This window comes from Molothrus aeneus, chromosome 6, assembly GCF_037042795.1.
Source record: "Molothrus aeneus isolate 106 chromosome 6, BPBGC_Maene_1.0, whole genome shotgun sequence".
In the NCBI taxonomy this organism is placed as follows: Eukaryota; Metazoa; Chordata; class Aves; order Passeriformes; family Icteridae; genus Molothrus; species Molothrus aeneus.
This window is the reverse complement of record NC_089651.1, coordinates 41,631,518-41,656,179: the sequence shown is the minus strand read 5'-3', so window position 1 is coordinate 41,656,179 and position 24,662 is coordinate 41,631,518. Positions and strand designations below refer to the sequence as shown.

At 39.7% G+C, this 24,662-nt stretch overlaps 1 protein-coding gene across 5 annotated transcripts in view; it reads right to left on the bottom strand.

Moving 5' to 3' along the window:
- NRXN3 (neurexin 3) overlaps positions 1 to 24,662 on the bottom strand; it is a 968,325-nt gene that overhangs the window by 855,690 nt on the left and 87,973 nt on the right. For 4 of the 5 annotated variants that reach the window (XM_066552369.1, XM_066552370.1, XM_066552374.1 and 1 more), the window contains exon 1: positions 15,409 to 15,415. Coding sequence is in view for 1 of the 5 variants with exons in the window: in XM_066552373.1 (XP_066408470.1) it covers positions 15,409 to 15,420; positions 17,729 to 17,758 (42 nt within the window). In the remaining 4 variants the exon portion in view is untranslated. Of the gene's footprint in view, positions 1 to 15,408; positions 15,421 to 17,728; positions 17,759 to 24,662 lie in introns of those variants that run through there. The other variant, XM_066552373.1, reaches the window with a different exon arrangement.

Sequence of the window (24,662 nt, the reverse complement as noted above, 5' to 3'; positions counted from 1 at the left end):
ATGGATTTCATGGTCTCATACACTAGAAATCATTATAGGAAAGGTGTGCTTACATTTTTTTCTTTGAAGTAATGCCTGAAAGGTGGCAGGGAAAGAGTTAGAAAGGGGGAAATATGAATCCCCAATGCCTTGTGATAGAACAAGAGGAATTTTCACTTTCTTGCTCTAAGCAGCCCACCATGCCAACACGTGACAGCAAGAGGTCCTAGGAATGGATTCGAGACTCTGACACTCCCTGCCCCGTCCCCAAGGTGCCAACTGCCCCTGCTGAAAATTCATATGAACATTTCTAAACATTTCCAGCAGGGGCACCAGCAGAGAGCTCTGCCAGATAGCAGAACAGCCTCCTGCATGCTTTAGCTTGGACATCACACCCTGGGAAAACTGGGATCTACAATCAAATCCACTTTAGGAGTGGATTGAATAACTGGCTCTGTTTACAGCTGTTCATGTGGCATCCCAGCCACCACCAGGTAGACACCTGAACCGAGGGAGTCACTGGCCTGTAACTAGAGACTGGCCATGTAATAAATATACTGCTCAATAAAAAGACAGATAATCTTGTAATAAGACACTAATGAATCAATCTTCTTGTTTCAGTGTTTCCTTCCTTTCTTCAAAGCACTCTCTTAACCAAGTGAAATCTTTATGTACAATGAAGTTAATCTCCCCATTTCCTGGCAAGCCAGCATCTCAAATGCAGTAGGGACTTTTTCATTATTATATGCCTGTGAAAGACTGGGGAAATGCAACAGTAGCAAATTCTACATTACCTAAGAACAATATCATTGCTTAGGCCAACGTCTAAATGGGGCTTTGATGTGACTTGCTGTACCTAGTGTGTTCAGTAGCTCTGTGCCAACAGGAATCTGAGTCTCTGGGCTCTGTTCCCAGACTTAGTAGTTCACCCTATCTCTGTGGAAAATCAGGTAGTCTCTGTCCTTCACTGTCTTCTGTTAAATGGAAAATACTAAGTGCTCTGAGTGACTACACAGTATCTCCTGCTCACAGCTCTACCAGTCTATCTTGTTTCTAGCTCTGCTACCCCATAACTTGCTGAAGTCCAGAATGCTGCTAACTGTCCCTCTACTTGCTGAAGGTCCAGAGTGGTGTGCACTAACCTAATGTTGAGCCACAGCAGCAGGATGGCATCAGTGCCCTAGGCCAGGGCACCAGCGGGACCCAGCACTGCATGGCAAGTCAAAGCAAGGCACAATTGGGGCTTGAGTGGTAGAGTTGTGGGACAAAACAAAACAGCTGTACTACAGCTCCAAATCTAGTCACGCAGGCAGGGTGACATAAGGAGACACTTCAAAATGTGTTTGGCATAGATGGAAAGATACTGACAGTTATTCTGATAAAAATATACTTGGAACAAAATAGATTTTTTTAATCATACCTATCCATCAATACAAACAAGGTAAAGCAAACTGACACACTGAGAATAAAATCAGAATAAAATATACAAGAGCAATAATGACCACCAGATAAAAAGAGAACAGAAGCTTAGGCAATCATCATTATGGAACTACTGAAGGAGAATACTGGATTTATCATGGAAAAATTTTATTTATAACTCCTGAAAATTCATATTCTACATGGTTAAAGCTCTGGGAACTCACTGTTCCTGTCCCCAAGGTGACCCATGAGCCAAAGAGACTCCAATCAAAGGCAACAAATCCATTATAAGAGGGAAAGAGAAGCATTAAATGAATTATGTGAAGGTTTAACAAAAAAATATCAGAGCTCTCAAAAAAGCATTCAGCAATGCCCATGCAATAACTCCACCCAAATTCTTTGTGTGGACTCAACAGGGCACCATATCCTCATTTCCACTTATACCCCATCTTAGTGATGCCTGACTGTCAACTGACAGTAGGGCAGAACTGCTCAAACTCAGAACCACAATAAGAGGAGTAAAGTCAGGATATGTCTGATCCATATCAAAAAAGCCATGACAACAAATATTAACTGGCTCTTTTTTGGTACATGTAACATAGAAGGGTAAAGACCATACAGTCACAGCCATTGTTGTGACTGTGGTCCCTAAGAACAAAGTTGAAAGATTTGAGTGAATGGGGGCAGCACACACAGTGCTAAAACACAAAGTGAGAGCAGTAGCAAGGGTAGGACAAAAAAGTCTCTGCCTGGGTAATGTCTGTGCAGAAGATCTCACGCTAAGATGATATGTTAGGTGTCAGTCAGTCATGGCTGCTGCTTGGGGAGCAGCCAGCAGTGACTTCCAAAATCTGCAAACTGCAGAGGAGAGCAAGCAGCAGGTTCAGAGGTAAGATACAGCCCCAAGGTGAGAAGCCAGCACCACCAATATAAACTTGCATGTCTCTGGCTTCAACTAGCCTGTGTAGAAATAGAGAACATACTTCTGTTGCAAAGAGAACATCCATTACTTTCCTGGAAAGTATGTTCCTTCAAACAGTACAAGCTGCAGCTAATTAGTCTCAGGGACAGACAATTTAGTAGGGCCTGTATTGGCAGGACAGGGAGTAGTGGTTTTAAATTAAAGGAGGGTAGATTTAGTTTAGATATGAGGAAGAAATTTTTCACAATGAGGGTGATGAAACACTGGAACAGGTTGCCCAGAAAGGTGTTGGATGCTCCACCCCAGAAACATTCAAGGTCAGGTTGAATGAGGCTCTGAGCAACCTGATCTGGTTGAAGATCTCCTGTTTTCCAGCACTATTTGCTTTCTCAACACCACAGCAGAGTTTCTCTCTGCTGGATCTATAGGCAGTGCTGCAGTGTAAACCCATGCTGTGCCAGAGTCAGAAAATGTGAATAGCAGAGCTAAAGATGAACTCAACTCTTAGCCTAGGGCTCCAGCCCAAAGTCCAGGCTCCCATCAGGGGTGACTTGCCAGGCCCTGGAAGCACAAGCCAGACTCTAGGCCAGTTTGCAGGTAAGCTACAGCATGACCCAGCCTTGCAAACTGTGTTGCCCCTACAGTCTGGGCATGCCAATCCCATGGGGCAGTTTCTTTTCTCATCCCAAGAAGGGGCTGGGCCCCCATTTTCTACCAGCATTGTGTCTGCCCATTACACAGAGGGAGAAGTAATAGAGGGACAAAAATTACTCAAAACATCTGAAATCATTTGTGACCACACTGTGGGGCATAAGAATACAGAGAATCCTTTTCTTTTGTACTTACTACCCAAAAACCTAGTACACTTACAGAGTAATTAATTTAGTTTCATGCAACATTAGACAAGAAACTTATCACCACTTCCATTTCACACATGGACAAGCTAAGGTTCACTGTGGGCAATCAGAACAGCCTGAAGCAAAATCAGAGCAACCAAGAACTGAACTGAAGACTGTAAATCTTGTGCCTTAACACTACCTTTCCTTTTTCAGCATGACCTCCTCCCAAGCTGAGATGCTACTTTTCCATATTCAAAGGTATTTTTTCCCTCCCTAGAGAGACCTGAAGGCTGAGCTGGCTTCTCTTCTTTCTCTCTGCTTTGAGGGAAAAAAAAAAAAAAAGAAACCATATCCACAAACACTCCAAAGGCAGTCTTATTTAATCCCAGTGTAATTCCCACTGCTTTTTCTTAATCCTTTCACCTGAGATAATTGCCAGCATTCTGGGAAGAACTCAATGCTAATCATAGACTTGCATAAAAAGAGACAAAGAACCAGATAAAAGAGTCTAAAGGAAATCACAAGGCCTGATTTAACCAGGCACACACATATCCATTCCAGATACCCTGCTGAACTAGCCTCTTTCACAACAGATGAAAGGTCTGCTAATGGACCTGGAGAAGAAGGCCGTAAAAAGCTGTGGCAGTAAATAGAGGCTTTAGTCTTCTCCTACTGCATTGTGGAATGAGACATCACAAAAATCAAATACCAAAATAGGCTACCAATATTAATATCTGGTTGCCTAATAATCAGCAAAAAATCTGTAGGGATATCTTCCCATCTTATTCTGTCCAGAAGACCAATATTCACAGCAGATTCCTCTTCCACCTCTTTAGCTGGGACTTCCAGATAAGAGTATGCATGTTTCTACTTCTCTTCCTTCTGCTTCCCTTCCCTCTTTCCACTGCTGATGCACTTCCTTTCACTGAAAAAACATTTCCACTTCTTGAACAATTTAAGTGCCTTAGTTCTTTTCCACTTGCCCTTAAATTTCATGCCTTCAAAGAGAAACCCTCACTGTCTCTGTGTGCTTACATTAACTTTCCCAACAAAATCCTTACACAGCACACCCGGGGCACCTTTGCATTAGGATAGGTTATTTCCTTCTGTAGAATTTTTTACAGAGAATATGTGTCATTTCCCTTTGTAAAATATGATTGCTATTTCTGTGGTCATGTACATGTTTATCAACAGGTAAATACAGTTTTAATCTTTTTAGAGTATTGCTTTAGCAAGTGGAATCTAATTGGCAGAGTCCTTGGTATAGGAGGCAAGTTATTTGGTGGTTTATAAAATAGATTGCACTGGTGCTTAGAGAAACAGGAAAGGACAAGAGAACTCTGGCATTTATTGCCTGTTCTCCTCCAGCTCTCTCCATCTCTGTGTGCTTCTGCTCATTCAACTGTAAAACAAGGAAAACAAATAATTAACCTTCTTGCTGGACGGATGTGAAGCTGAATGATAATGCTCTGTACTGGCTGTGTATTGTTTTCAGGACACGCTCTAGGTGTCAATGCAGCAGCTCCTTGTTCAGTGGTGAAGGGCTTCTGTCCCCACTCCATTGCTGCAGAGGCACAAAGACCCCAAAAATTCACAGGGAAAGTCAGCTGCAGAGCCAGGAACACAGCTCTCACTTCTGAGGTCTCTTCAGTAAGCATGATGCTGTGCAGGAATGTACTCCAAGTATTTATAAGACACCAGTTCAGGAGGTGAATTGTCAACATGCTACATGTGCTCTGCTGATGACAAACAATCAGCACACACACAAAAAAAAGAGTTTTCATGAGGTTCACAGATAGATATGGCTGGAAATACAAGGGAAGAAAAGCAGTCACTCATAAGAGTGGAAGCCATAATTAAGTATCTCTTAAAATGAACTGCTGAGAAATGGCCAACTGGAAATCCCAGCAAATAGAGCTGTAACAAGCTCAAGGCCAGAAAGAAGGGAATCAGTGTTTATCCACTGAGCTCATCAATGTGAAAACTTGTAAAGTGGTTTCAAGCTCCAAAATCAGTCAGATGGGAGGAGAGTCAAAGACAAAATGATTTCTGAAATAAATTTATTTTCAGTTATTTTTGGAAGACAAAAAGAAGGGGTGTTGGTTCATTGGAAAGCTGACAAAAATCATTATTCTCTATAAATTGCTTTGACATTGTAAATGCAGTGACCTTCACAGCACTACCAGTTTAATGGCATTTACTTCAGCAGTAGCTGATTTCACTATTAAACAGGGATGCATAGCACAAGATTACACAACTAAATCACTCATGTAAATATTTAATATCATTGCCTTTCTTTTTTTTCCCTTTTAACAATCACTACCAAAGGCAGAGCACACAGTAGAAAATACATTTATTTATTCTATCCTGGAAAAAGCTTAGTGCTCATGCATTTTATCTATCTAGTTCTCCAAATGACTTTGACACTTGAAAGCCCTTGTGATCAAAACAGTCTGAAGGAAGGCAATTTTGCAACCATTTAAGAACTGATTTCATGCACTGATCAACATTTACAAAACTTGCCTGATGGAATAGCACAAAGTTTAACCCAGCAGATTGATAGCAAACACCTGAAGGAGAAAATTAGTAAGAAAACTGCACTGGTTTAAATAAAAGGACCTTAGAAGACAAAAAGAAAGAAAATCAGAGATTCTCTCTCCACTCTTCTCTTCCCCGACACCAAAAAAAAAAAAAAAAAAAAAAAAAAAAAAAAAAAAAAAAAAAAAATCAAAGGGAACTCTCTTAGTTCTGCCTGATAATACAATAAGTGCATCCACCACATAATACTTGCATACCATTATGGATGTACAGTGCAGCATAGCAGGAAATTGTGTCCACAGATTTCTCTTAAAACACATCTGCTTTAAAGACAGAGTCAACAGAGGGAACAAATAAAGTAAAAGAATGTAGCAAAGAAAAATTACTAGTGTGTATAGCACAATATCTTGTCTCTAGTATAATAATGTCTCTAGTATAATATCTTAATATAAAATTTACTGATAAATTTAAATGCCCAGCCTGGAATTGAGTACTTTAAGTATAGCAAGTAATTTCTAAAGAGAGACTTACTATCTAAACATGCTGATTTTTCCAACTTTAGGCAAAGATTTTTTCCACAATCTGGCATAAATGGTCTGTCACAGTGTGACAGTGTGGCAAAAATGATATTCTGTTCAAACTGCCAATGATCAGTGACATAAAGCCTTCTTTGTAACAGTATTTCATGAGACAAGTAACAAAGTTATAGGTTTTTTCAGTAGTTTAACAACGGGGGTAAGAAAAATCAATGGATATTTAGGAAGTGAAAAAATTCTGGGGACAAATAATTTGGTAAACCGAAAGATAAAAAACACATGTAGAATGCAGCTTGCACACATGCCTACACACTTCTCTGAGACTGTCTGCAGAGTAAGACTAGCCAAAATAAATATAAAAATGGTCAGATAAATGTGTTATTTGGATGATGGAGTTGGCAGTCCTGCAAGGCACCGGTGCCTGAAAGGTGTGTGCCCTTTGTGAGAGCTGGAAAATGCAAATGTGCAGCGATGCTAGGGCTGCCCTGGGTTTTACAAAAGCTTGCAACATCTTTAACGCAGAGCTAAACGAGAGCCTGTAATCCCTGTGCTGCGATGCAGCAATGTGCTCTCCCCTCACAGGACAAGCCAACAGCCATGCAAGATCCTTTTATCAACATTCACAGGGTTGGAAAATAACTGTTCACAGTTTGCTTCCCAACATTAGCGAGTGAACCAAGAATTGCTCAGAGAGCAGGCAGCTGAATACACATGTAAAAGACAAAGGTTCTTCAGTGATATTTATTCTAGCCAAGTTTTAATATTTCAAGGCTTATAGCAACTAACTCTTTACATAATCAAATGTAATTATCTGATCCCAGCTGGTGATCAGAACATTCATCATCAACCTGGTCATTATTAATATACCAGTAATTAGGGGAATAAAGGTGTATGCTTCATAATGCTGGCTTAATGCAATTCACTATACCTAATAAGACCCCAGATCCCTTTAAAATACAATTATTTTAACATATTATACCTTTTTCTTACCACTACTAACAATAAAAAAATCACAAAGATATAGTATTTTAGAGCAAACACTGAATTTTTTTAAGTCTTCAATAAAAAGAATTTGGTCAATTAAAAGGAATCATGTGTTGTTTTAGAAATAATCTGACCCATAAGCAGTTCCCCAATCAAACTGATTGATATGAGAGAAAGGCTCGATTAAAATGCATGCAGTTGAAAAAATCAAATTGTAAACACTTACCTACAAATATTACATACCATCTTCTTGCTTTACTGTAGGAGAGGAGGTGATTTCTCAGGCACCACTGTGTGGTACTGCTTGGCAAATGCTACTGACTTTTTAATGGTGACAACTGTGTACACAAATCCTAAAAGTACCAGTTCTGTTTAAAGCCTTTCCCCACAAAGCAATGCTGGTAAAGAACCATTTCTATTAAATGCTTTGCAGTCTTTAACAAGAGAACTAAGGCCATAATTTAATGAGAATTATCCAGAGTCCCTCAGGATAGTGTTGGAACAGTTTTAGAGTCAGATTCCTCCCTGCACTGTTTCTTTTACATTAGTGCATTTCCTCTGCTTCAGTATCAGGTATACCACAATAAAATGCTTCCAGAACAGTGAAGAATATGGCTCTTAATATCAGTGCATGAAACCTCTCAGTATAAAAGCTCATCTAGTATGAGACCAATATCTCACAGAAAATCTTCTATAACAGACTCTGGGGACTTTATCCCTGCAGGTACATAACACATTCCCAAGTGCAAAACACTATTAATTTCGATAGGGTTCTCCAGCTGTTTAGGGAATGCAGTAGACTCAGCACAGCAACTTGCAGGGTCGGTTATCAGGAACCAAAATTTCAAAACAAAAAGGCTTTCAAAACAAATGTATATGCCACAACCTGTGATGGCTGGGTTCACACCTGTTTCCTTGCTCTCAGCCCCCTTATTTCATAGCCTATCAGCACTGATTTCTATACATGCACTCCAAACTATCAAGGCTTTTGAAACAAATGAGGAAATGAAAACCAGCATGAGAAGGAGCTCTAGCTCCATGAAAGGATGAGTACAGCCAAATAAATGAAGAGTTCTGCATGTCACAGGAAGATATGCTTTGCCAAAATCAGAATCAAAACCCACAATACTGATGTGGGGAAAATCACACACCATTAGGCATGAATTAGTAACTGACACACATGACCTTCTTCACATTAACAGTTTTACAACCATTTGCATGGCATGTTATTCCCTGATCTCTAGTCAAAATATTTACCAGCTGGTAAAGCACAGCAAATAAGGCTGCTGTTTGTAAGCTCTTATTTTTAATGTACAAGATCCAGCTTACACAGCACATATTTTCTAAACTGTTCAAAACCATAACGTTATCTCTCTAGTCCACAGAAGGCCACAAGGAGCCTTAAAGCAGGAAACTCCCCTCTTTCACGGGGTTTCCTATTTTTGCAATGTCTGATGTGTGTGACAGGGTCTATTTTAGTTTCTGATGGCATTATCATCACTTTGCTGCATTACCATAAAGCCCAGGAAATAAGCTATTACCCACCACACTCCTCCCAAACGTTATCAGAGACAATCATGCCTCACAAAACAGCATTAACTGTGAGAATTAGAGTCCATTTAAACTGCAGCTGTTCCTTCATTTCTAAATAGGTTCTTAGATCAAAACTTCTCCCTGACTGGTCTCATTACTGAATGTCCATTTCAACTGGAAAAAAAAAAGATATCTTTAAAAATTTTTATGCTTTACAGATAACATTCCTTCCCTGTAATATGACAACCAGGTAAGTAACATTAAAGTGAAGAATTTTTCAAAACATACAGTGGACATTTTAGTGTTCAGATTTGTGGGTTGAAATTTTGCCTTCAAATCCTCTCTGGCAAAAGAAATGAACCTGTAATTTTGATTTTCTATTTCTAGTTTCTCTTATTTTCAGAATCAATCTCAAGCTTCAATTATTTAAGGGAAAGATGTTCTATTTATTTTTAACAATACTAACTCTCCATCTGCTGTTAAATGCAAAACTTAAATCTTAGATTTAATATACAAGCCAGTGATCTTTTCAGCTAAAAACCGATGCCCTAGAAAGGCCCAAACCACCACAACCCTGTATTCTGCTATCATCAAAAAAACCCCACAGACTATTATGTTCCATTTCCTGTTCTGTTTCTTTGTCTCTTTGTTACCATCCATTGGAAGGGCTTCAATCTGCAGAGCAGAAACACTTTCAAATCTAAACTGAAAAACCTAAATGTCAGGAAAATGCACAATGTCTCTTTAAGAGTCAACAGTAAATTAACTTGCCCATAACAGTGCAATAATTAGCAGTTAGTAGCTTATTAAATGGATGGCAAAGGCCAAGCTGCCATCTGGGATCTCCAGTTTCTTGTGATTGTTATTATGTCAAGATGTGCAACTTGCATTAGCTTTCATGTCACTGCACTTGCCCTTACTTTACATGTAAATTTTAATGAAACATACAGCACTTTAAAAATCAGAAATCCATCAGAAGTGCTATTAGCCTGCCTTTTACAAAGCACATGGTCTGTTTTGCTACCTCTGCATCTCTACATACCACTGAATGCCTCAAATGAAAAAAACGGGGAGGGGGAGTAGGGGAAAAGACTTTCAATTATATCCATTTAACACTCTCTCTGGGTAGAGAGAAACCTGAGCTTCACTGAAAACAGGAGACTACAACACAGCCTGAGATGACAATATTTTAGCTCCTGTTTACACACAACACAACCACAATGCCTTTAACTCTCACAGGAATCATTATTCTTAATAAAAATGAAAGCCAGCAAAGAATCAGCTGCTTATTCACACATCAGAAAGACAGTTTTAAAACAAGGCAGAAAGAAAACATATGAGAAAAAATTAATTACCTATAAACTACAAAATACTTAAAGCATTATTTAATATCTTATGCATACATAATATTTGTAAACTCACATGCTCATAAGCACAAAAATAATTTACCAGAACTGTCCTATTATGTTTGTGTTCATAAATGTATTACACAAAGAGGTATAAAAAGAAGAAGACATCTATTCCTTTGCATTAGCTGATATTGAACATTTAAGTGACTTAATTCCCCAAAATTTAGAAAATGTGATCACCAGTGGAATATAAAGAAATAGGATGAATGCCTTGCAGAAATGCCACCAAATACTTTACATTTGAAATCATCAGCTATCAATCGCCTCTAATTAGAGACTTCAACAAATTACATTAAAATATTTCTTTCTTCCCTAAACAAAATATGAAACCAGCAGCCAAAATTCACTTACAAAAAAAATTTATTCCAGAAGAATAACATCTTCATTCAAGGGGCTTTGATTCTATTGAAGAGGTTTTGCATATTTGTTATTTGCTAATCGTAAAATAAAATGCTTGATTTTTTTAAGTAGTCATTAAGAGTAAAGTTAGAATTGAAAGTCACCATCCTTATAAAATGTAATTTTTTTTTCTCACCAAAGGAAAACAAACCCACTACCCACACATATTTTAGAGTCCTTTCATTAATACTTTTAATTGTAGAAACCAAAACCATACAATATTCACATTTAAAATCCAAATATCAAGATACTTTACAGGGCAAAGCAGAGCCTAAAAACCACTGCCAAGGCTGGCAAGACAAATGTAGTGTTGTTTTTCCCCTTGTATAATTAGACATTTAGAGAGCACAAACGATTTAATTTGTTACTGATGTTTCACTTCAACATTTGCATAAACTCTTGGCCATTCAGCTGGACTTATTCACATATAACCATAGAACCATTTAGACTGGAAAAGACATTTAAGGTCATCAAGTCCAACCCCCAGCACTGCCAAGTCCATCACTAAACTGTGTCCATGAGTACCCTATCTACCCATCTTTTAAGCATCTCCAGGACTGGCAAGTCAACCACTGCCCTGGGCAGCCCGTTCCCATGTTTGACAACTCTTTCCATAAAGAAGTTTTTACTAATATCCCATCTAAATCCATCCCTGGTGCAACCTGAGGCCATTTCCCTTCATTCCATCTCTTCTTACTTGGACGAGGAGGCTGATCTCAACCTTGCTAGGCTGGCTTTCAGGTAGTTGTAGGGGGCAAGGAGGTCTCCCCTGAGCCTTTTTTCCCCAGACTAAACACCCCCAGCTCCCTCAGCTGCTCCTCATCAGATTTGTGCCCCAAAGCCTTCTCCAGCTCTGCTGCCCTTCTCTACACCTCAACACCTCAATGTCTTCCTTGAAATTAGGAGCCCAGAAATGGACACAGCACCCAAGGTGCAGCCTCACCAAGTACAGGGGATGACCACTGCCCTGGTCCTGCTGGCTACACTATTTCTGAAGCAAGCCAATACAAATCTTAATGGTATTACTGGTGAAAAAGAACTTGAAAATATTTTCCTGATCAGTAAGGTCCAGTCATTTCCTTCTAGTCGAGCCCACAAATGCTATTTTATTTTTCCTGTGCCATTCCCTTTAGGTCAATATTATTGAACATCTCAATGAAATAAGAACCTCATTCTTTGAGAGCAATGCTAAATCTTTCAAGACTTGAAAGACCTACTTCAGTTAAGAGCAGGTAGGACCAAAGCAGTTAATCTGATTTTGCAATGCTGATTATTAAACGGCAGAATTGGCAGAAGCCTTTGGTCCACACAACATGCATTTTAAAAAGATCCCACTGTTTCATTTCTCTTTGACAATTAAGAAAAAACCTACTTCATACTGGAACTGAGAAGGCAGCTGTGTAGTTCACACTGAGAGGAAGGAAGGAAGGAAGGAAGGAAGGAAGGAAGGAAGGAAGGAAGGAAGGAAGGAAGGAAGGAAGGAAGGAAGGAAGGAAGGAAGGAAGGAAGGAAGGAAGGAAGGAAGGAAGGAAGGAAGGAAGGAAGGAAGGAAGGAAGGAAGGAAGGAAGGAAGGAAGGAAGGAAGGAAGGAAGGAAGGAAGGAAGGAAGGAAGGAAGGAAGGAAGGAAGGAAGGAAGGAAGGAAGGAAGGAAGGAAGGAAGGAAGGAAGGAAGGAAGGAAGGAAGGAAGGAAGGAAGGAAGGAAGGAAGGAAGGAAGGAAGGAAGGAAGGAAGGAAGGAAGGAAGGAAGGAAGGAAGGAAGGAAGGAAGGAAGGAAGGAAGGAAGGAAGGAAGGAAGGAAGGAAGGAAGGAAGGAAGGAAGGAAGGAAGGAAGGAAGGAAGGAAGGAAGGAAGGAAGGAAGGAAGGAAGGAAGGAAGGAAGGAAGGAAGGAAGGAAGGAAGGAAGGAAGGAAGGAAGGAAGGAAGGAAGGAAGGAAGGAAGGAGCCACATGCCTTGGAGAAGAGCCAGCAGTCTGCAGACTGCACGGCTGCTACAGGGTGTCCCATGCACACCCAGAAACCACCTCACTGGTCATTCCCTGTGCTGTGTAAGACAGGGCATCTTCAGTTCTTTGGTTATTGGCCCACTGGAGTCAATGTGAATTTTGCTATTGCCTTCAAGAAGACCAAGGACTTAATTCACTAAAAATAGCAGATTCCCACCAAGAATACAGACAATTTTCAAAGGCGATATGAGCCTCAGTAGAAGTGAGATCCAAACCAAGGGTGATGGTAATATAAAACCCACATGGCGGAAGGTAACAAAACAGCAAATAACCATTTCCTTAACAAAGACTTTCAGAGAACAAATTATATGGAAGAAGGTGATAACACATTAACTCCAGTAGCAAATTAAAGTTGGATATTTGTTATTTCCTTTGATATTGTTTACTTGTGGGGAAGCATTATGGAAGTAAACTTAATATAATTGTTCCTTAATTGCCAGTACCTCTCCAGAAGAGAGGTCATATTCAGCAATTCTTACCAAACTAAACAAAAGTCCTTGCTCATCACATATTTACCTCACCTCCATGACCAGTTTCATATCTCAAATAAGAATTCAATGCATTTAACCTGAAACCTCAGCTCAGGTTAAAATGCAAGTAATATCCAGGTGCTTGTCTGTATCTCAACTACTCCAGCCATTACCCCAGAACACCTACACTTCATCTTCTTCAATTTTCCAGGAACTTATTAAAAAAAAAAATTAAATTTCCTGAACTTTTTAAAAAGGATAGATGCAGAGAAAGCCTATTTACTGTAGTGGAGACAACTAATCAAACACTTGCTTTAAATGGTGAATGCAAGCACTATATGCTATGAAGAAGTTTTATGAAATCAAATACATCATATCCAAAATGAAATCAAATACATCATATCTTTTGGCTATATACATGACATGAGACAGAGTTGTTGCCAGTTTTTACTAAAAACTACAAGAATGCCAAAAAAATATGAACCTTCCATGCAAGCACTAAAGGCATCTGGTGCCACATTCTCTGTGAGCTGAAGGCCATGTGTGGGTTCAAAATTACAGTTTGAGCCCTCTGAAAGGATTGCCATTTTTCACACAGACTGATGGTTCTCTGACAAAGTCATTTGCTATAACTAGAGCTAAAAACTACACATAGCTGGGAAGTGAAATGATATTGTCACTCAATGACACAATAAATTAAGTTTCAGTACATATTAATTAACAGTGGACTATAAGTTATAATCTTCATGCCTACCAGCTCAGTTAGAAGATTTGCCTTGGAGAAGACTTTCAGATTAGTCCTACACAGGCTGGCCTGAAGCATAAATACCACCCAAGAAAAGAACGTGAACTAACATCACACAAGACTTGCCCTGATCTACACTCACCCTTAAACCACACTAAGCCATATATCAGCTAACTGAATTATTGGCAGTTGTGTTGAGGCACTGACATTTTATATGGTCTGCCTAGAGCTTCAGGTTCTCATATTTTTTTACAGTCTACATATGTGATTACTATGTTCTGATGTTCACCTCTTACTGAGAAGATAGCTCTGAGTACAGCTTAGGTATTACCCTCCATCACCCAAGTTTGGAGAGAATAGAAAAACTATGAAATTAATTATTGGAATATTTTTTCCAACCTCAAAATAGAACAAATAATATTGATTACATAATGTAGGCCATCACAGGGAATTCAACAATACAATATTGTTAGAAGAAAGCTGGGCATCAGAAAAAGGAATCATACAAATTAAGGTGTTTAATATGCCTTTGTGCTCCCTAGAATTCAGGTATTACAGAAGTAGTAACTATTGAGCAGAGACTGCTTGTGCCTCCAAGGAAAGTTATTATGAACAAATCCTCTGAGCTCATATCCCTCCCAAATTCATAGCTGCACAACTAGTCATTTAATTCCCCAGTGTCTTACTGGCATGGACACAACATGATCCAACATCATCCAACGTGTTCAAATCATGGTAATAAATATATCAGATTTTTCAGCAGTGTATTCATTGGAACAGAGTAAGCCTCAGCATAACAAAACCTTTTAATCTTTCTCATTGGAAAATAGGATCAAAACCAAGGTTTTCTCAAGCCATGTTTATAACTTATCAATCAATCTTTACTTTTCCTTCCAGTCCAACTAAAGGCCCATAGCAAGTTTGCAGCATTTTGCCTTTTTGGCAGTTTTGATAAGGGATGGATGACTGCCCTCAGCATGCCTAAGCTGAGGTGTGAGCTGCTGAAGAGCAAGTTGGAGCCCCAGAGCAGACTAGCATGCCCTGTGCTTTACTGGGCTGCAAAGGAAATGGACCTCTCTGCTTAGCAGCACTGATTACTTCTGCTTCCTCTGCAGCTTTTCTGCAACTCAATTTCTCTTTGAAAAACACCTTTGCACTAACAGGAATGATGGGAAGCAGAGCCAGGGGAAGAAACAACAGCTCACAAAACCTCCATTGTTGAGTGGTACTAGACATGCCCAGGTTCTGCTGCCACTAACACCAGTAGAAAAACTACCAGCAGTGGCATCACTCTAGAGCAAGTGTCAGCAGGATGAGCTCACCAGCCTATGGCTCTATCCTTGGCTGAACTGATGAACCTTTTGCACCCCAGCATCACCAACTAAGATGGCCTGACACTGCACAGCCCACATTTAGTGTGAGTAGGGAGTAAATAACATCTCTTAGCAAGGCCTCAAAGCATTAATCTTAATACATATTTCCTCTATAATTCAATACAAAAGATTGTTAAGAGACTTTTAAAAATAGAAGATTAAGTTCCAATATGAAACGCATTCATAAAAATACACTTTGCCCATCAACAAACATTGTTTTACAAGCAATGTAGTCTTAGAAAGAACGTGATCTCTACCTTTACTTCTACCTACAGACAGGAAGGTGTGCATCCAGTTAAGAGGAGGAACGAGAGAGGTGTCCACCACGGAGGAGGCAAAAGAGAAGAGAAGAAAAGGAGGAAACATAAAAAAACCAGAAAAATACATCACCAGCCATACTTAGAAAAACAAGGAAACGAGCATATTTATCTAGCAGCCAAACCCAACAAAACACAATGTCAAGGGAAAAACAAGAGACACACCACAACTAAAGCACAAAGCAAAGCTTAAACCACTGACAGTACAATCAGCAGCTGCCTGGTTAAGCTTTAATTTGATTTTCTACTGAGAAATGCAAACTGCTCATGCAATACCACACCAGTGATATGCCTCAATCCACGTCAAATTCAAAACAGCAAAGGCAACAACAGACTAGGACAGGAAAAAAATAAATCTCTTGGTAATATATTTGCTAAACACATCTCACCTAGCAGAGCTAATGTATTTGTATATAATGTTGACATTGCATATTTACTCACACATATACATTTACATATTTTTATATCCATAATATTTTTATAGACAGTAAATATTTATCAAAAGGCAATATCTGTGAGTTTGTTGGCAAGAAAAGAGAAGCCACTGTTCCCTGGTGTGTTATAGATAAACAAGGGTGGCTGAAGTTGCCAGAAGCCAATAGTTTTTACATTTTTGCCAGATGAGGGAGTAAACAAAGTGCTGATGACTGGCCTGAATAGGTCATGCAAGTCTTCATGAGCCAGCTGGGTTGCAACTTGTAATTTAAATGTCCAAGTGCAACTGTTTACATAATCCAGTGCTAAATCACAGACTACTATAAAGAAATGTTCAGTGGTTTAGAGAATGAAAGTGGCCATCAACTGTTCTGATCACTTTCCAACATGCCTTCCTCTGCCAAAACAGCTTGCCATACTCAACTGAATCCTGAGCAACTAGGACATGCTGAAGGGACCTATCTGCTGGATGATCCTTCAATAAGCACAACCTCTGAGCCATGAGCTCAGCTGAACAGTAAGTGGGGACACAGAAGGAGCTCAATGCTTTCCAGAGTTTAGTCAGATGCTCCACATGCCAAACACCATGGTCTTGACACACATCTATAAAGAGCCTGATTTTTGTACTTTTCCTACCACACAGGGATGTTATGCAGTACAGAAACTGTTAAGTAAGCCCCTACTTCACTTTTGGTTGTTACCTAAACTTTCATGACCTCAGAGCAGATATCTGCCTTGAAAAATAGAATAAAAACTGATTATGTCTCAAGTCCTTCTACGTTTCACTGAGATACATAATGAATCTTTAGCCTACAGTGGCACTATGCACTATCTTATTCCTTGGACTATCTATCTTCAGATACATGCTTACTTAATGGCAAAAAAACTTTTGCATACATCTAGTCTAGGAAAGCCTCATTAGGCTTTAGAGTCAAAACTTATATTTTCTTCCCCTAGGCCAAACACTTGGTCTGGTTTTCCTAGGGAACCACTACCAGTTGCACACACCTTGCATTAAGTCTTAAGTTGTTTCACTTCTGCATTCACAAGACCAGAAGGCATCAGGAGTGCTGCTAACTCCTGTGCACCTGTGTCAGTAAGACACTGGTACTGTCAGAGACAAACAGAACCACAATTCTCCTTGCTTTACCTGTTCTCACCAGCTTCTTACTCCACATCCTCACAGTGCAAAATAGGACTAATTACTCCATCCTGTCACAGACTATAGATCTGTACCTCTGTGCAGGCTGAAATGTTATAATGTGATCTCTGATCTGGGCCTAGATCCCATTTGTAGCTCAATATGGGGTAAGCCCTGTTGTTCTTCTCAACCATTTTGTTCTGTATTTAAAGTAATTTAAATTGCAGACACAGGACTTGCAGGCCATTATATGCAAATTTCCTCAGGATTTATAATGAATTAGGATCATGCCACAAGGGTTATTAATATACTTTTTGTAATAATTGTACTCTTAAAATAAAAACCAACGTTGAGGTATACATTTAGTAAGCAGAAGTGGGAGTCATTACAGCTGGCACAAGAAGAAGGAAATGGCAAGATAAAGTAGTTGGTGGGCTGCATGGAAGAGGGATGCATACCTTTTTACCTTCCATGGAACCATTTCATGCTCCTTCCTGGGCCACTGAGTCCCAGGTTGACAAGAAGCCTTGGCTCATGGGACACAGAGGCAAAAATGCAAATGGCTTGACTGGCACTCTATAAGTTTAGTTGCTTTTGTTATGCAAAGCCTAGCCCAGAAATGCAGCAGGGACAAAGCTTCTTCATGATCAGTGATAGAAACAAAGAAAAAGTGGAAGGACTTACCTTGTTCACCCATCATCAGGTGTGAGAGGCCTAAGAGAAAGAGAGAGAGAGAGAGAGAGACAGAGAGAAGAAGTAAGAGAAAAAGAACAAAACTGAAAAAGAAGCAGTAATATCCATGCACACTGGTCAAGTCCAATACCTGTCAGGATTGGAGCTCACATACTTGAACTAGACCAAGTATGGTTGTAGCACACAGGGCACAAACATTAGCAGGCACTGCTTCCCACACTGAGCAGGAAAGCATCTGTCACTGGTAGAAAAAACCTGCTGCTCATTGCAGAATTGTGTCTGAGGTTCAGCACATCCCTGGGAGGGAGGCTCCAGAGGCACTTCACACCGCTATAGCTAAATGGGCTATGGAAGCCAAGGTCTGCAATGACAGTCTACAGTGAGCTGCTGTTCCTCTGGAGAGATATACAGAAATAACTTATCCTCAGCTAAAGACTTTAAATTCAAGATTGCAGTGGTCAGTAAAAGGGATGCCATGATCACACCACACCTGCTTCAAACGAATCCTCTGGTCTAAATGCATACACACACACAAAGCTATCATTATTGAACATGTGGCTTCATAATGTATTTTTACGAGCCTATCAACACTGCTTACACTTACTAATTAGACAGCAGTACACCAGACATAGCAAGGACTAAAAAAAAAATCACCTGTAACCTATTTAAATACACCTCCACACCCTTTCTGGGAAGAACTTCAGTTTCCTCAGACAGTGTGCTACTTTATGGCTCTATAGCTAAAGCTACTCTTCAGTTTCATTATTGAAGGTAAAGCCAGAAGGCAGCACAGTTCCTCTGAGCAGAGACAGTCATTGTCAGCTCTGCAGATGAGGCTGTAGTGTTTACTTGGGCTGCTCCACTCTCTGATAATTCTGGCACAAGCCTTGTTTGTTCCAATCAAATTCCATGTCTAGGCCAATTTTCAAATAGGTTTACTGTACTGTATTCATACAAATATTGTTTAGGTATTTCTGTATATATATCCATGCCCAAGACATTAAGCATGAAGTGACCCATTAATCAATTTTGTGACACAAGACATCACAGAACTAACATAACAAAAATCAAGTCCTACACTCTCAAACCATGAGGGACCCCTTTCATACTTGGTTCCCTGACCAAGTTCCCTTAGCTTGATTCCTTCTCACATCTACCTCTCATAGCACTTAATATGGCAGGGCCCTCGATGCACATACACACCCAACATCCATATTTTAAGTCAGTTTCTTAATCAAACAGGGCTGTGACTTTTTAATTTCATGGAGGCTGAGGTCAAATGAATTTATTAGAATGAGAATTTTCAACAAGCAGCATGCTGAGTTTGAATTTGTTTATTCCTTTCTCTTTTATGGTTTTCCTTTGCGTTGGCTGAAGAAATCTAAAATCCAGATCATCCTAAGAGTATGTTCACCCACAGAGAACTTCAAGCCAGATAAGGGGATTAATAATTGTACAGTCTAAGGAATGCAAATACCTTAATGTTCTTGAAGATTATTGTGGATTTAGAAAAATAATCAGAAACAAAACATAGGTTTAGATTCTTTTAGGTCTTTTAGCTATAAATAAACCTAGCAGATTTGATACTGTAGGACACTTCTGGTTTAATTTACAAGATATAATTCAGTGAATCATTTGCTCTGCTAGGAGAGTGGGTTGAATTTTTGTCTCTATTTATGGCTACTGACCCCATCATTCTTGACAGCCAAATCCCTGATCAAAGGGACACTTGAAAGTCACCATAAAAGGCAGGAAGACAAAAGTATAATTGTTAGGGACCCATAATGTGCAGAATCCCTGTACCAATGCAAAAAAAAGTGAAAGGGCTAGAAGGTGTCAGTATGACATGCAGCAGAAGCTGGCTGAACAGGAAGGGGACATCAGATCCAAAGTGGAGATGGGGATCCTGAGGCCTTGTACACTGTGGGAAAGGAAAGTCACACCTAAGAGGCCCAGCAACAACAGGTGCAGCTACTGGGGATGGCAGAGGGTTTGTCCACTTGGACACAAAGAGAAACCCCCAGAGAAGGTTCAAAGCAAGAGTCTACATTAAACACCATAAATCACTCCAGAAAAAGATCCATTTTCTCTACACCAGTCACAGAGGAGCTTTAAAAATCTCAAAAGGTCAGGAAAGTCAACACCCCTTTGTGTCCTTATCCCCAGAAGGCCAATGCCACATGCCCTATCTGTCAGGCACATCAGCCAGATGCATCCCCACAAGCCCTTTGCCTGAGCTGAGGAGTGAGCACACCCCCAAAGAAATGCAATGTTGTGGCCCCTGATTTGGCCTTAGTTCAAATATCTGTAGAAGAAAGTATCCCTAAGAAATATTCTGGCATTTTCTGCTTCTTCACAGATGTGAAATACCACAGCAGCCATGGTACCGGTATTGTATGCACTCTTGATCTTCTAGTCCCAACTCGACCAGGAAAGCAGGGAGATTAATGAAAAATAATGCCCTCCCCCCCTCAATGGCTATTTTTTTCCTTTTAAAATAGGAAGAAAAAGGAGGGTGAACTCAGAGACAGAACAAAAAAACAGTATTTTATCATACATTGTCCATAGACAGAGACCCTTATTTTAACAAAGAATACCAACAGAATTCCAGATTATTAGATAAAATAAAAATATAAATAATGAAATAAAATATCAGCTTTTCTCATCTGAAAATATTCCTGCCTTGCATTTTAAGTAAGAGTGAAAATGAGTGTATTTATCTCCAAGTAAATGTCATTAACAACCAAAACCTTCAACCATTGAGATATAAAATCTGTGACATTTGCAACATGTGTAACAAAGGCCTCAAATCAGTCAGAGTAAAATCAACGTGGAAAATGTGAACTGACATAGTTGTCTCACCTTTACATCAGTTTCAAGACATGACAAGACACTAAAACAATTTTCAAATCATAAAAGTCAAAGGCACCGCGAGGTGGAAAGCAGTAACACTTGCTATTGGACTGTAAGAAACTAATGTGGCATCCAACAAACCAATGCAAGAGCTGTACAAATTGTTCAGACCTGCAAACTAGACCAGCTTTTTCCAGATCAGTGGGGACACCTATCACCATGCTATTTGGGCAGCAGTCATAAAACACAAGCAAATTTTTCAGCATGCTCACAATACAAATGAACTCATTAGGCCCCAATGCACATTATTCACATATTCTACCATCAGAATGTTTGGGCCAATAGGCATCCCATTTCAGAACAATCCTATAAGAAAATCTGATTTTCCACCTAAACCCAGGTAAAACACATTTTCCTTTGAATCTTGGATTTTTTCAACAAGAAACTTTGATTATAGCCACAGCTATAAGAAAAGCCAGCCAGTGCAGAACTTGCAAAAGGCTGATAAAAATCTGCATGAGCTCTAGTAGCCAAGGGGTTTCATGCTTTTTCTAAACCAATTTAGTCGTCTTTATAATTATTTACTGGCTGGACAGAACTGCTGCCCAACAAAATTGATGTGTACTAAGTAGTCTGGAAAAGGCTTAGGAAAACCTCAGAATAAATGGCTTATCTGCCTGTAAAGAAATTTTATGCCCAAGTCAAGAATATGGTGACTTTCTATTCCTGAACTTCAAACATGTGTGGCAGTAAGGACAAGCACATGGCTTCAGAAGAAAACACTCAACAGGTTTTTTAGATAAACATCTGCTTGTACTCAGCCTCTCGAGGCCCAGCTTCTTTGAACATTCAGCAGTAATGTGAAGAGAAAGCAGTCTGTTTCTTCAGAACATCAGTTTGTTATTAAAATAATATGTCCATTGCTGAGGGCAGACAGACCAAACTCTGCTCTCTGGCCATGATTTACGCCTGCCACAACTGACTTTTCCTATTTCAGTCTGGGAGGTTTTTTAATATTTCTTTAACCTACTACCCAATCAGTATTATTTTCTTAAAGTTTAAAATTAAACTCCCTTGATTTCAAAGAAACATTTTAAACTATATTTTAAAAAAATAATTGTAAACCATCTGCTTTTTATATCAAAATAGTAAAATTAAGTGGCTCTAATTGTACAAAGTACCAAGGGCTAACACTGGATACTTATGAAGCCAGAAGGACATTTTTAAAAGTAGCTTCAGAGTACAATGATATGAAAGAGCAATGTAGTTAAACAGCAGTCCTCATCTTTAAGGGTTTGCTAGGGGCAATTTCCAGTGTGGGGGAGAAAATATGGGAAACCTTGGAAACAGTTTGAATCCTGCTCCTTCCCACCCCATTACTACTTAGCACTTAAAATGGAAAATAAAGCTACAATACATAAGGTGAGGATAGCACAAAACACAGCTGAGAGTGACAAGTGATTGCAGCAACAAAGGAAGATAGACTTGTTCATCTAGTTAATTATAGCTTGTCCTTTGCTCCTGGGCCCATGATGTGGGGGTGTGCACATGTGCGTGGGTGTGCACGCACTGCTGAATTGCTCTGTTATGGCAGGCAGCCTCAGTATTTCCCTTTTAATGATGCTACCAAATGATTAGCCCAAAAGCTCTTAATGAGTGGGAAAAGAGACTGCCAGGCAGCAGCAACCCAGATCTCCCCTGGGGCAAGTTTGCCCAGAGAGGATTTTTTTCAGGGTGTCAGGCTGCATGACCTATTCAGACAATAGCAGGGCCAGCTGCAATGTATGTCTGAGATGGGACATCAAATCCTCTAGTCCAGGATATGCACAAAATCCTTTATGCCAAAGCTGAAGAAAGAAATCACGCAAACCAGGGACTCCTCCAGAAATAAAATGACATCCACTATAGAGAAGAGCACCCAGATGAGTACTGGAGTCTGTTGTTTTCCTCTCCTTTCTGAATATCCTAAAACTAGCAGTTCCTTAAGAAATAGGCTTTTCTCTACTCTGAACCTCATATCCCAGCTCTATAGGCAGTTTCCTTTTCTATTAGGAAAGAGAGTTGACAAGATCTTTGTCTTCAACATGGTCTTCATGAAATAGGTATCTTGAGGTTCTCAAAAACCAAAAGTCCAAGGAAAACTCCATAAGAATTCCTAGGTATCAAAAAAGAGGACATTCCAGCAGAGCCAAACAATGGGACTCAGAAGAAGCAGCAGAATTCTTGTCTCAAGAGATGTGAAGAATGGATAAGGAAGCAAAATCATTCTGCAGCCTAGTTCAGACCTTATTCCTGCTAGACAGGTCAGCTCTGCCAAGAGGGTAACCTGATTTCTTGGCTGCTGCTGTACATGGGGCCTTTTCCTTCTAAGCCAGCAAAGCAGTAGCACAGGCTGGGGAGGTCAGCTCTGTTTGGTTCAAGCATGACACACACGACAGCCAAGGGGCTGCTCTCAGGCCCCAGCAGCAAGCCCAGCCGGGAGTGCAGTTTTGTTATTGTAGCCGCAGGCCCACTTCCAATCCAATTACACACAACAGCTGTGCTAGCTCCTCTTTCCCATCCCCTTTGCTCCCTCTGCTATGTAATTCCAGGATAGGTTTTGTCACTATCAGGGGCAGTGAGTCAGGGTGAATGGCATCTACTTTGAGTGATCAAAGGAATAAGAACATGAGATAGAAACCAAAGAGAAAGTTGTTTACCCCAACATCTATAGAAGCAATAGTGAAAAAAACACTCTATCTCCTCTCACTCCCAGCAAAAACAATATTCTGATATTCCATGCAGCACTCTCCTGTAAGTATTTGCATAGGAAGAGCTAAAACCATGGTGGTGTTTGAAAACAAACATGCAAGTGTTCACAAAGATGGCCACATGCACAAGAGAATGTGAGAGTGCATGTGCAAGACCTGAGAGTGAATGAATTTTATCCAATCCACAAAATGTGTATCACTGCAAATCAGAGCACCTGATTAAGTAGGTGCAAAAGTTGGGAAAATAACTGTTAGATGTGGAATATAATTTTTCAGCTTAGCAAAGATATCTCTGACAATATATATGATTGAGATAAAACCCCAGTTGAGACAGAGCAGGTGAACAGGAAATAGATTTTTCCTGATTTGTGGGAAACAAAAAAAAATAGAAGTCACTGAATGAAATTCTCACGTAACAGGTGTAGAAACAACTGAAATAAAGTACTTTCCACATTTCAATGATTAAACAATGAGACTTGTTATCACAGGATACAGTGGAGTTAAAAATACAAGTGGATTAAGAAAAACAAAGACTGGATATATCCAGAAAAAATATGCCCATCAGTGACTGTAGAACACAATCTGGATGCAACATAGGTCAGAAAGTCCTTAAAATAGTAATTACCAGGAAACACCAATGTATTGAGACAAGACCTATGCTATCATAGTTTCTTAAACTTCCTCCAAAGCATCTTCTTTCATAAAAAGACACTTCCAGGATAGAGGGATTCTTGCTCTCACCCCAGTGATTACTACTGCCATATTTTTGCAAATGGGTTTGCATGCAACTAAAAACATTCACATTCCAGTGTAAGAAAATCACATTAGGGGACAGTACCTGTGCAAAGAGCATGCAAGAATCAAAATAACGGTGACACCTATGAAGAACCTAAGCTCATACCTACTGGTTTCAAAATCCCAATGAGTAGCACTGACAATAATGCAGAGATGGATTCTGACTCTGACCTGGTACCTTCTGCAAACAGGAAACTTCAGATGGGCTGAAACCCATCATTTTCATGGCCCAAAAACAGAGTTCTTCTTTAAGGAAGCAGAAGCCAGCATACAGGTACTGCTTAAATGGCCCTATGACATGGAATAAGGGAGACCAACTATAACAGCAGACCTGAGATGAAGAAGGGAAAGAAGCATGTAAAGATGGCATTTGAAAGATTAAAGACCTGGATCAAAAATGTGCTAATATGCTTATGTTTTCAATGATCTCTGTCTTTATGAAGGATTTGTTCAGGTAAACAAGACTAATTTTTCCTCTGGGAACTACCCAGGTAATGTCTACTTGGTTTTGTCCATTCAGTTATATG